This window comes from Bactrocera oleae, chromosome 2 (genome assembly GCF_042242935.1).
Source record: "Bactrocera oleae isolate idBacOlea1 chromosome 2, idBacOlea1, whole genome shotgun sequence".
Classification (NCBI taxonomy): Eukaryota; Metazoa; Arthropoda; class Insecta; order Diptera; family Tephritidae; genus Bactrocera; species Bactrocera oleae.
Genome location: NC_091536.1, coordinates 15,407,599 through 15,418,475, shown reverse-complemented (window position 1 = coordinate 15,418,475; position 10,877 = coordinate 15,407,599). Strand labels below are relative to the sequence as shown.

Genomic DNA, 10,877 nt, shown 5'->3' with positions numbered 1-10,877 from the left:
GCCGTTTATGTCGGTCAATATATGTATGTATGTGATATTTAAATGTTGTCATAACGTGGTTTAGCGCTGAATATGAATGAAATCTCTCAAATCAAAATTAAAACTTTTTCTTGACCCCATATACCTAACCTACTCCTAGCTCTCATATACTCAATATTTGAATTTCAAACTTCCGCTTGCCTTTATACCGTATATATCGGTCAACATTTAATCTTATCTATCAAAACTAAGCGAATATGTGCAAATATATTATAGTTTAATTTAGAAAATGGGTAAAATTGGTCACCGAATGATTACCGATATTTTAGCGGACTTTATGCCCCATTTGTCGGTCAGAGCGTGTGACTACCTGACGTTGAGCCGTTTATGTCGGCCAATCTATGTATGTATGTGATATTTAAATGTTGTCATAAACATAACGTGGTTTAGCGCTGAATATGAATGAAATCGGTCAAAACTGTGGTGTAAACCTATTATTTCTAATATAATGATTTCCGTTTCACTGGTCGATTATTTCTTCGTATGTATACCCAATATATTAAATCTATCTTTGGTTGATTTTATAACACATATTCGTATATCTCATTTGAGTTAATTAAATTTATTTTAGTATCAACATCTCGGATATAAGGCCAAATATAATATATACATAAGCTTTAATCCTTGCGAGAGAAAAACATTTTTGGCTACACCCGAACTTAGTCTTCCTTACTTGTTTCTTTTATGTTAGGTCTGTAGGTAGAGTAGCTGTCTAACGAAGCACCTAGGCCTATAGCAGGGGCATTGTGATACCACCGGAACTAAAATCCTTTCACTGTATTGTCTCCTCTCTAAACCACCCCGTGCTTCTGATAAAGTTCATCAGTACGAAAATATGTATCTATGCAATCTCGGAGGTGTCGGTAATAAACCCTCGACCGATAATTGTGATCATTTTCTTATATAGAGCCTTGCAGAGATGTTTCCTCCTCTTCTACCTCCTGACAGCTTTTACAATAGTCGTTATGGCGTTCCTAAGTGATTGGCACATCTATTAGTGTTCTTTAATACTTCGTTTTAAATTTTATTAGTCGGCATGTGCGGATCATATTCCATTTCTGCTACCTTTGCTTGCTTGTTGAGGCAGTCAGTGATATACTCCACCGAGACTCAGCTATATTTATAACGTGTTGTCGATTAAATATCTGCAAGTAGCCAGATGTATATAAATTCCTTCTTTTCCGGATTCTAATTGTAATGTAGTGTCTGTTCTCGCTAGTTCATCTGCTTCGCAGTTCTCAGGGATATCACTATGTCCTGGAACCAATTGCAGCTTTATCGTGAAACCTGTTATAAAAGTGTGGAAATTACGAAATTGAAGTGATATAAATTAGCACCTATTAATAGCATTACTTATATGGATCTAATAAAAATAAATAACATACCAGCAGTTTCGTAGATATGTGATATGCAAAAGGAAGTATGTTATGGCAAGACCAAACGATCATCTAGATAAGAGCAGCAGTATTCTATTTAATATTTTTATCATAGATTTAAGTAAACTGATAGTATAGTTATGAAACTCAGCAGCGGCACGGAAGTAGACAGTATCTACTACATTAAATCAAAGTTTTGAGGTTTTTAATGTTTTTAATATTTAACAATAAGAATCGCTAGAAAATCTCGAGACTTGCAACTGAAGCAAAGTTATTCCTTAGACTTCTATGCAAGCTACATATTGAAATACATGTTGTTGTTGTTGTTGTTGCTGTAGCGACAGAATTCTGCCGAGTTAATAGTCCTTGGCCGGATAAAAATTCGTTTCCGTTCCGGTTACGTAGACCCGGTTTCGAATGTATGCAGAACATTTTTGTGTAAGGTAATAGAAGAGTTTATTTATTTTATTCTTTTACCGTCTTTCTTAAATAATATAAAATTTTGCAAAAATATTCATAAAAAATATATTTATTGTAAAATGCAATACTTGCGATGCATACACTTGCATCTTTATAAATTTAAACTTTTTAAACATTTCAAAATGGATTAAGAGTCTTCACATGTATTCATGTCTACATATGTATGTACGTGTATATATATGTCTGTTTGTTTGAGTAATATCAAGAAGTTTTTCTTCTAAAAAAAAATGTCTCAAAACTTATTTCCAACCAATACCAGGCTTAGAACCTGGCGCTGGTGCCGGTGTGGGCGCATAGTCCGGTGGCAAGCTGAATCCTAGTACATCTACATTGCCACCACCAGTGGCCGGGGTAGGTGTGGGACCCACAGTAGTATTATTCAAAGATGGTGCAAATGGTGTAGGTGTAGCTGGCGAAGGTGCAGCAGCTGGTGAGGGCATATAATTGTGAGTAGGCATAGAATTGTTATGCTGCGGTGTAGAAGGCATTGGTGCTGCAGGTGCTGGCGCCGGAGCAACATTCGAAGGATAAATACCATTGGACGGTGGTAGTGGTTGATTATTCGGTCCAGTAGCATCAGCTTGTAAGCCAGCATCGCTGAGGAAGATAGGGTAACGTGGACGGAATGTGTTATCTTCAAATTGTTCGCTACGTACATCCTCCTCGAACATAGGTGGTGCTAGTGGCATAAATTAAAAATGGTATATATTCAAGAAATTCGGTGTGGGTGTGTGTATATATAAAATAATGCAAACATACGTAGTGGTTTGTAGACCGGCCCTGAGACAGGTTGTGTTGTGACCGGACCTTGGTCGTTGGCGCTAGCATATAACGGCACAGTGCCGATGGCCAGTGGAAACTCGATTATCAAATCTCCGTGTATGCGCGAAACTTTGGCTATGAATTTCAGAGTATAACTCACTTTAATGAGACTACAGTTCTCCAGTGAAGTGGGCGTAGTTGAGGGAATTTGCAAATATTCATTAAATTCCGCTTTATTGTTTTTAACAACTTCACCACAGTGATTATCAGCAACTTTGACTTCCACAACTTGTCGCTTAGCTTCTGGATTGCGGCTGGTGAAGGTGACTTTCTTCATTAACCGCACCTTTACATCGGAGCAGCGCACATCTGACTGATTATCCAGTACAACGTTAAAACGTATTTTTTGTCCAGGTGCGTAAGCGGAAAACGGTACCTTTACATGCATAACCATTGGACCTTTGCTGCCACAACAAAAACTCCAACAAAATGTCTTCTCTTCGATCTTTTGCAATGCTTTCTAAATCAAGTCAAAGCGAAAGCAATTTTTAGAAATATAACTTACTGAAATATATATTGTATATCAACACACACCATATGCTCCGGATTGAGGTTCAGATCATATGGTGAGATCACCGTATAGCCTTGTTTGAATTTATTGTCATAACGCATGACACGATCGATCACCAAAGCGACCTCATGCTGCACTTGACCCCACGAACCGTTAAACGATGTGGGCGCATTTGGTGGTATAGTCGTCTGAAAGGGAAATGCATACTTGCCGGGCGGCAATTCGATTTGTACACCACCGCTTTGTCCATAAACATGATTCTCACTGCTGTAATACAACTCGGAACCGGAAAACGTTTCGATGGTCTTTTGCGGTTTACCCTCAGTGTCTTGTTTGGTTACATTCTCCGTCCAGCGGGTTTCAGCGTGACCGCAGACGCTGATGTAGATAGCTGGGAATTATAAAAAAAAAAAAGAATAATAATTTCAAAGCATGTATGTACATACATATGTATGGCAGTACATAACTGTGTAGCATTACTTAATCCACTAATTAATTGTCTAAATTGAATTATTTTGCTCTAATTCACCGCAGCCTTTATATACTGCTACAGAACTACCTAATAAGTCATGTTTGTTATTGTATTTCGGATGTTTGTATATATGCCACTTATCGAGCATCTATCTGGCCATGAGGTCTTTTGTGGCGTATTTATATTTCGACATTGCATTGTTCAACTTGTCTTCTTCCTATTAGATCATGCGTTATTCTTTTGTAAGTGATGTATTGCTTTTTTTTTGCAAATGCTCGAATGTAGTTTAACGACTTGTGTGACTCGTAGGTCAAATGTAGTAATTGATAGTTCTACTATTTCTTTTTAGTTTGCGGTACATAAATTGATGCGTTTGGACGCGTAGGTGTGTAATTTAGATTGGCCATAAATCGTCAGCCGAATGATAGTTTCGTTATCATTGTCGAAAGCAGTATTTCTAATGATAATTTAGTATAGACTTGGAGAGCTGGAGTGCAGCCAACTTCTACTGGGTACTTGAAATACGTCCAAAAACAGTTCAGTCGTCCGCTATACACCACAGTCCTGTGAAACCATCTACCATATTTAAATGATTTCTTAAATATTTATATTATGAATAACTGTGTCAGATTTGATTCCTTGTTAAGCCATCCAACAAAATTTGACCTTAACTGACAAAAAAAAATAAAAACATTTTCACATATTTTAATACTAATCTTTAAGATCGCCGTCAATACAATCATGTCATCCCTTAATCTAATTTTCGATACACTTTTTATAAGACTCGGCTGGCTTGGCCTTCAGTCCTTCAGCGATTGCTTTTTTTTCAGTTTTCGGTTAGTTTTTTGAGCGCCTTCGTATTCATAAACCCACGTTTCGTCACCAGTAAAGATGCATTTAATGAATATAGGGTCTTCAGGTACGTTGTCAAGCCTTTCGTTTGCGACCTATTCCTATTGTAACGGTAGAACACTGTTGATTTTTATTTAAAGGTTAGAGGACGAACTTTTCCCAAGGTTAACTATTAAAACTTTTGAAACACTTTGTTGCTTGCTATTTCATGGAGCACAAACTTGGTTTAAGTATAACAAGGACGAAATAACTCCTGAATTGACCTAAAGATGTTTTAGTTCGAAAATATCATTCAGGCTAATTTTCAGCTTTTAAAGTTCGTGTCTAGGATTACGATTCGATGTCAGGGATTGATATATCAAATATTTGTGTCATTGTATTCAGTAATGTTTATAATTTCATCATGAAAAGATAAACATAAGAACAACGTTTACAAATTCTTCAATTTTATTATCAAAATAATCGTTCTCCAATTGCAACTTTTCAGCGCTTTCATCTTCTCAGATACGGCTCACTTACATCGGAGTGGTGCGGTAAATAAACAAAACTGTCGATTCTGGTGCGAAGAAAAGCAACAAATTATTCATGAACAAGCATTACATTCACCTAAATTGACAGTTTGGTGTGGTTTTTGGTCTGGTGGAATTGTCGGTCCGTACTTTCATTCGAAATAAAGCTGTTGACACTGTAACTGTCAATGGAGAGCGGTATAGATCGATGATAACCAATTTTTTATGGCCACAATTGGAAGAAGTTGATCTTAACTGCTTTCAACAAAACGGGGCTATGTGCAACACAGCACATGCAACAACCGAATTATTGCGAGACAAGTTTGGAGATTCGATATTTTCAAGAAATTGAGACATTGAATGGCCACCAAGAAGTTATGATTTAACACCATTAGACTACTTCTTGTGGGATTATGTGAAGTCATTGGTGTTTAACAATAAACCAGACTCTCTTCAAACTTTAGAAGTCAATATTAACATACGACTTGATTTAGTGGAGCAAGTACTTTTTAAATCATATCAATCTTATTGGAAAATTCTGTTTGGAGTTCGGGAGTGAGGGTGCTTTTCATCTCTTTCTTTAGTCTACTACTTGTGTACTTCTACTTTGAATTGCTATTCTGAGCGAGTGGGTGGTACTCAAAGCAAATTATCAATACGACTGCTTGTGGTTCAGCATCACAGCAAAGAAAGTTGTTGAACTTGCAGCCAGAATATACATATGTTATGTATATATATTATAATATAATATATAGCTATACACACGCACATACATATGTTTGAGTTTATTAGTTATGCATGTGAATGTTTTAAAAATGGTGCAATTATCAGTCATTTGCCAGCTAATAATAAATAGCTATACATATTTCTACATTCACACATACATACATACATACATATATATTTATATTTAATTACCTTTGTATCTCCATCAGCATGTAATCTCATTTAAAAATTACAACCAACATACAGTGTTTCAGTATGTCAGCAATCAACTAAGGTCTGTAGGTATACTAGCAGAGGCAAAGTGTAATTTGAGAGTTAAAAAAAAAAAACAGAAATAATTATAAATATTCAAAACTGGTTTAATGTCTCAGCCTGAGTAATGTGTGTGTGAATGTGATCAATACAAATTTGATTTAAATATATGTATGTATGTATGTAAATTTTTTATTTGGTTTTGTTGTTAGTTCTATTGTTTCGTTAGCGGCGTGTTATATAATGCCGTTAATATCGTTTTTGAGTTCATAATTATTAACCAATATATATGTATCTGTATCTGTATCCATTGTACACCACTGGTAATGTGTCTACGAATTTCCGGTGACGTAATGCGGTATTACAGATAAATACGCTATATGATATATGTATGTATAGGTTTGCAAATGTAAGAGCAAATAAAATTATAACCCCAGTATTGAAGAAGAATGACTTCACTTTTCGGTATAGATACATATATAGATACATACATACACACATTTTTGGTAAAACATTTTATAACTTCAGCAGGGAATTTAATTTATGAAAGCCTAATGGTATAATTGTATGTACATTTACATATGTATATTAGGGTGACCAGTTAGCATCTTTTTCAACTAACTTTCAGTGTGTTTGTATTCATGTCAGCATCATATCTCCGCGGAATGCTTCACATTACACAAGAACATCTTAAAATTTGGAAATTGCCATGCGGTTGATGTGACTGTGGGTATGTGAAACGTCAGTGAGTTGAGAAGCTCAACATTTCCGCCACGAACACGATACTAAATACGGGACCTGGACTTGCACATCCTTTGGTTTCATCAGAGTGGCTCGATGACCAAAAAAAATCAAACCGACAACAAGCTCATGGATAACTGGATTAACTAACTTGTAAAATGAAAACAGGTGCTCTTTTCCCAATCTCCCTATAACGTATGTATATGTTTGTTTGACTGAATATCGCTTGCTGTTCGACAAAAGAGGAATATTGTAATTTTTAAACTAAATTCTTATAAATTAAGTTTTCGAAGCATTTCTTGTCAAAAATATACGTGTAAGGTGATTTATCAGTAATTTTACACTTTGCCTGGTTCTGGAACACTTAGATTCCTATAACGCAGAACTTGAATACAAATTGAAATATTATATCTTATTTAAGACTTTCGTACTTAGGTGGGTTGGCACTGGAAATCGTTTGAAACAGGCCATTGAAGGCCTATATACAAATCAGTAGTTCGACCAACTTTTCAGCGAAATTTCAATTTTCATAAACAACTGTAATGAGTTCAGCCAGGTTTGGTACATAAAATAACCGCTGGAGAGGGCTTGATCGCTTAATTCGTATATAACACCATTACATATTTATATCGAATTTCGCTTACTTGACTTTCCAATAGACAACTCAAGCATCAAATAAAAAAATATCGCTGATAGGGGAAAGTGAAAGTTATCGGTACGAAAATGAGGTTATATTTTCTTCTGGCCTTCAAAAACAAAATTAAAAATTGTTTATCCTTTATTTGACTTTATATCACATACATATGTATATAGGGCAATATTTCAGAAATTCTAATAAGATTGGGAATAATGTTGTGCACGGCGAACTTTTCCTCCAGTTTATATAGTCATTTTAAGCACTAACCCATGTCAAACTTCGTGAAGATATTTCGTAAAATGAAAAAGTTTTCCATACAAGCGCTTGATTTCGATCGATATATGCTATAGTGATCCGATCCGAACCATTTCTTTGGAGATTGCATTTTTTGGCTTGGAAAATAGCGCATGCCAAATTTCTTGAAGGCATCTCGTCAAATGTAAAAGCCACGTACTTTATTCCGATCGTTCAGTTTATATTGTAGCTATATACTATAGTAGTCTGATATCGGCGGTTTCGACAAATGAGCAGTGTGAGAAAATGAAGGTTGCAAAATTTCAGATCGGTATCTGAAAAACTGGGGAACATTTATGTACATATATACATATAATATATACTTTATAAGATCTTTGACGTTTCTTTTTGGGTGTTACAAACATCGTATAAGTCTTAATTTCCCCTATTCAGGGTATAAAAAATGCAATCGCTTTACATTCTCGTCGAATAAAGAACTTATTGAAAACCTGCAAAACTGAAATGTATATATGTACGTATTTATATTGTATATGAAGGTATTTCTAACTTAATATTTTACACTAAAAATATAATAATATTATCATTTAAGTTACTAAGCTCTTATTCAAACAACTTTTAATTGAGATTTCTTCTGGTTATAACGTTCAAAAACGAATTAAATCGTAAAAATTTGATTATACGCACATCTAATCGTTTTCGGCCTTGTTGTTGTTAACTCCGCCACGCCGGAAACCGTTTGGCCGGCATAGTAAACACCCATGGGGTTATTGTCAAATGTTATGATGCACTTGCTAGCCATTTTATTGTTGTCGTTTTCAATTCGCACAAATGGCTTCTTTATTGTTCGGTTCGCCGTTTGATGTGTACAAGTATTTAATATTCAACAGTGTTACTCTCGGTGTCACTCCACTAAAGAGGCGGCTGTGAGGTGTTGAATGAATTTCAAATGACGCAAAATATTGTGGTGACACGAATATTGTTGCTCCAACTGCGCTCGGTGGTGTGTATCAATAGAAGTGTCGTGGGACACAACAAAATGACGATTGGAGTTTAAAACGCACGCCCCAACAATTGCGCTGCCGATTCGTTTTCGCATGCAAAGTTGACACTCGTTCTTTGTTGGGTGCAATGTGGTAAAATGTGGAGCTTTGTTTGTTGTTGCGTGTTTCAAGGTTACATGCCGGCATTTACCGGTGTCGCTCTGTGTTGCGTTATAGTTTGCCTACATACATACATAAATATGTATCTATAAACTTGTATCTTGTTCGAACTCACTCCACCGTACACTGTATTCCTGTTGGCACAAATCAACGCATATAATTTATTATTATTTCTTTTTGTTTTGGCAGTTATTTATAGAACACAGTCAGTATGACATAATTTTGCACGCACGCGACCGAACGACCGACCGACCGGCCCAACATCCAACAACTTTTGAAACTATTCCCGCTTGCTTATTGCTAAACGCGGAAGCGATACAAATCAGTAAAAGCGTCTGCGGGTGTTGGAAGAGGCCTCAGACACCAATACACATAGCTAATGTTTGATATGCTCGTTCAGCATATTCTCTCGTTTGAAACTATCACCTTGGCTGAGCATGTGGAACTGTGCTCCATTAAACGCGTCTATTCGTTAGCAACTTCAATTCCGAACTGAATTAAATAAATAAATATAACAAAGCCGTAACGTTCACAGACTCGGCGGAAAGACTCAACTTTTACTTACGTTAATATGTGTTACTGGTGGAGCCCTGCGCATAAGAACTGAACAAAGATACCAATGTACTTATGCGACTATATATGATATACTTATATTTATGTATATAAGGTATAGCCTGTTGGAAAGTGGTACTTGCATTAAATAAATGAGTGGACTTGCAATTTAAAGGAGTTTCCCAATAGTTTTCAGAACGGCTAAAGAACTTTATAAGAAATACACTAGCGGATTTTATAACGTCGTCGAGAGACTACCACTTTTAGAGAAACCTGGACGTTTTGAACGAGTGAACCGAATTGTGGGTTCTAAATTAGTGCGACTGCACCTATATCTTGACTTTCGCAAATTTTTCGAAATCATTTGGTAAATTTTCATAAAGTTTTGTTGAATTTTAACTGAAATTAATAAATATGTGGGGCTGTTGCCGACACTTTTGGTACCCACAAATTAACTTAGATTAATGTTTTTGGGTATGTTATTCATTCCCTTCCAGTCTCTATTCTTATTAGAACTTGAAATAGATTCTTTAAATGGAATAACGCGACGCATCCGTGATTCATCTTTCCATAAAAAATACACTAATTGAGTACCAAAATTTTCGTAATTAATTTGGCCATGATCCCAATTTAAAAGAGAAATCGTGAAACCATAGATAATATGACCTAAGTACAAAAATGTTGAATTCTACTTGGATGGACATTGGCTGTTTGGACTAACAGATTTTGTAAGAGATAGCTGGTTAAAGTTTGTTATTGATTGATTAGTTAAAAAAATGTTTAGTTTATATACTTTGTAATAGTTTGTTCCTTTAGAAATTTTCTACAGGGGTTCAATATAATTACTTGAGTTTGCGTTGGAGATTTGAGAAACGCTTGAAGACAAGTTTTCATATAAAACCACACTCACGTCTTAATGACAAACACGCACAGGGTTTTTGTTGTTGTTGTTGGGCAGCATTTAAAGTTTATATTGCTTTTTGTAGTTTATATTTATTATCGGGTAGTATGGTTAGTAGTTTTGTTTACCGGCGATAGCTATAAAGAATAGTAATTTGCGACTATAGAGAGTCTATCATAGATGGTCTCACGCGTTAAATCCAGTTTTATATGTAGAAAACAAAAATCTGCATAATGCTAGAAATGTGATTAATAATATTTAAGCCAACTGTATGCATATATGTATTATATGTATGTATACGACCTTATACATATATATTCGTATGTGTGTGCGTAAACTTAAATGAAGTTTTGAAGTTTGCTACCTGAAAACATACAATTTTAGGTAACTAACATGTTTATACTTTTTAAATGTGACACTCATTGATTCAAAGCAAAAGTAGATATATTTATGTACTTATGTATGTTCTTGTGCACATAGAGGTCTATATGTGCTATGTAGTTATTTTCCTTTATACTTAGTACTAATGTAGTAATACTTAATACTTAGTAATAATTCACTCCGGAGTGAATTAGGGACACATAACAACCAA

At 35.4% G+C, this 10,877-nt stretch overlaps 1 protein-coding gene across 1 annotated transcript; it reads right to left on the bottom strand.

Moving 5' to 3' along the window:
• Nucleotides 1-1,928: 1,928 nt before the first annotated feature.
• LOC106623856 (arrestin domain-containing protein 3) lies at nt 1,929-9,343 on the bottom strand. Its single transcript, XM_014243481.3, has 4 exons — nt 8,357-9,343; nt 3,252-3,619; nt 2,655-3,177; nt 1,929-2,574 (listed from the first exon to the last, which is right to left on the bottom strand). Exons 1-4 carry the CDS (start codon nt 8,469-8,471, stop codon nt 2,135-2,137), a joined length of 1,446 nt encoding a protein of 481 aa, XP_014098956.3. The 5' UTR covers nt 8,472-9,343; the 3' UTR covers nt 1,929-2,134.
• Between the last annotated feature and the right edge of the window lie 1,534 nt (nt 9,344-10,877).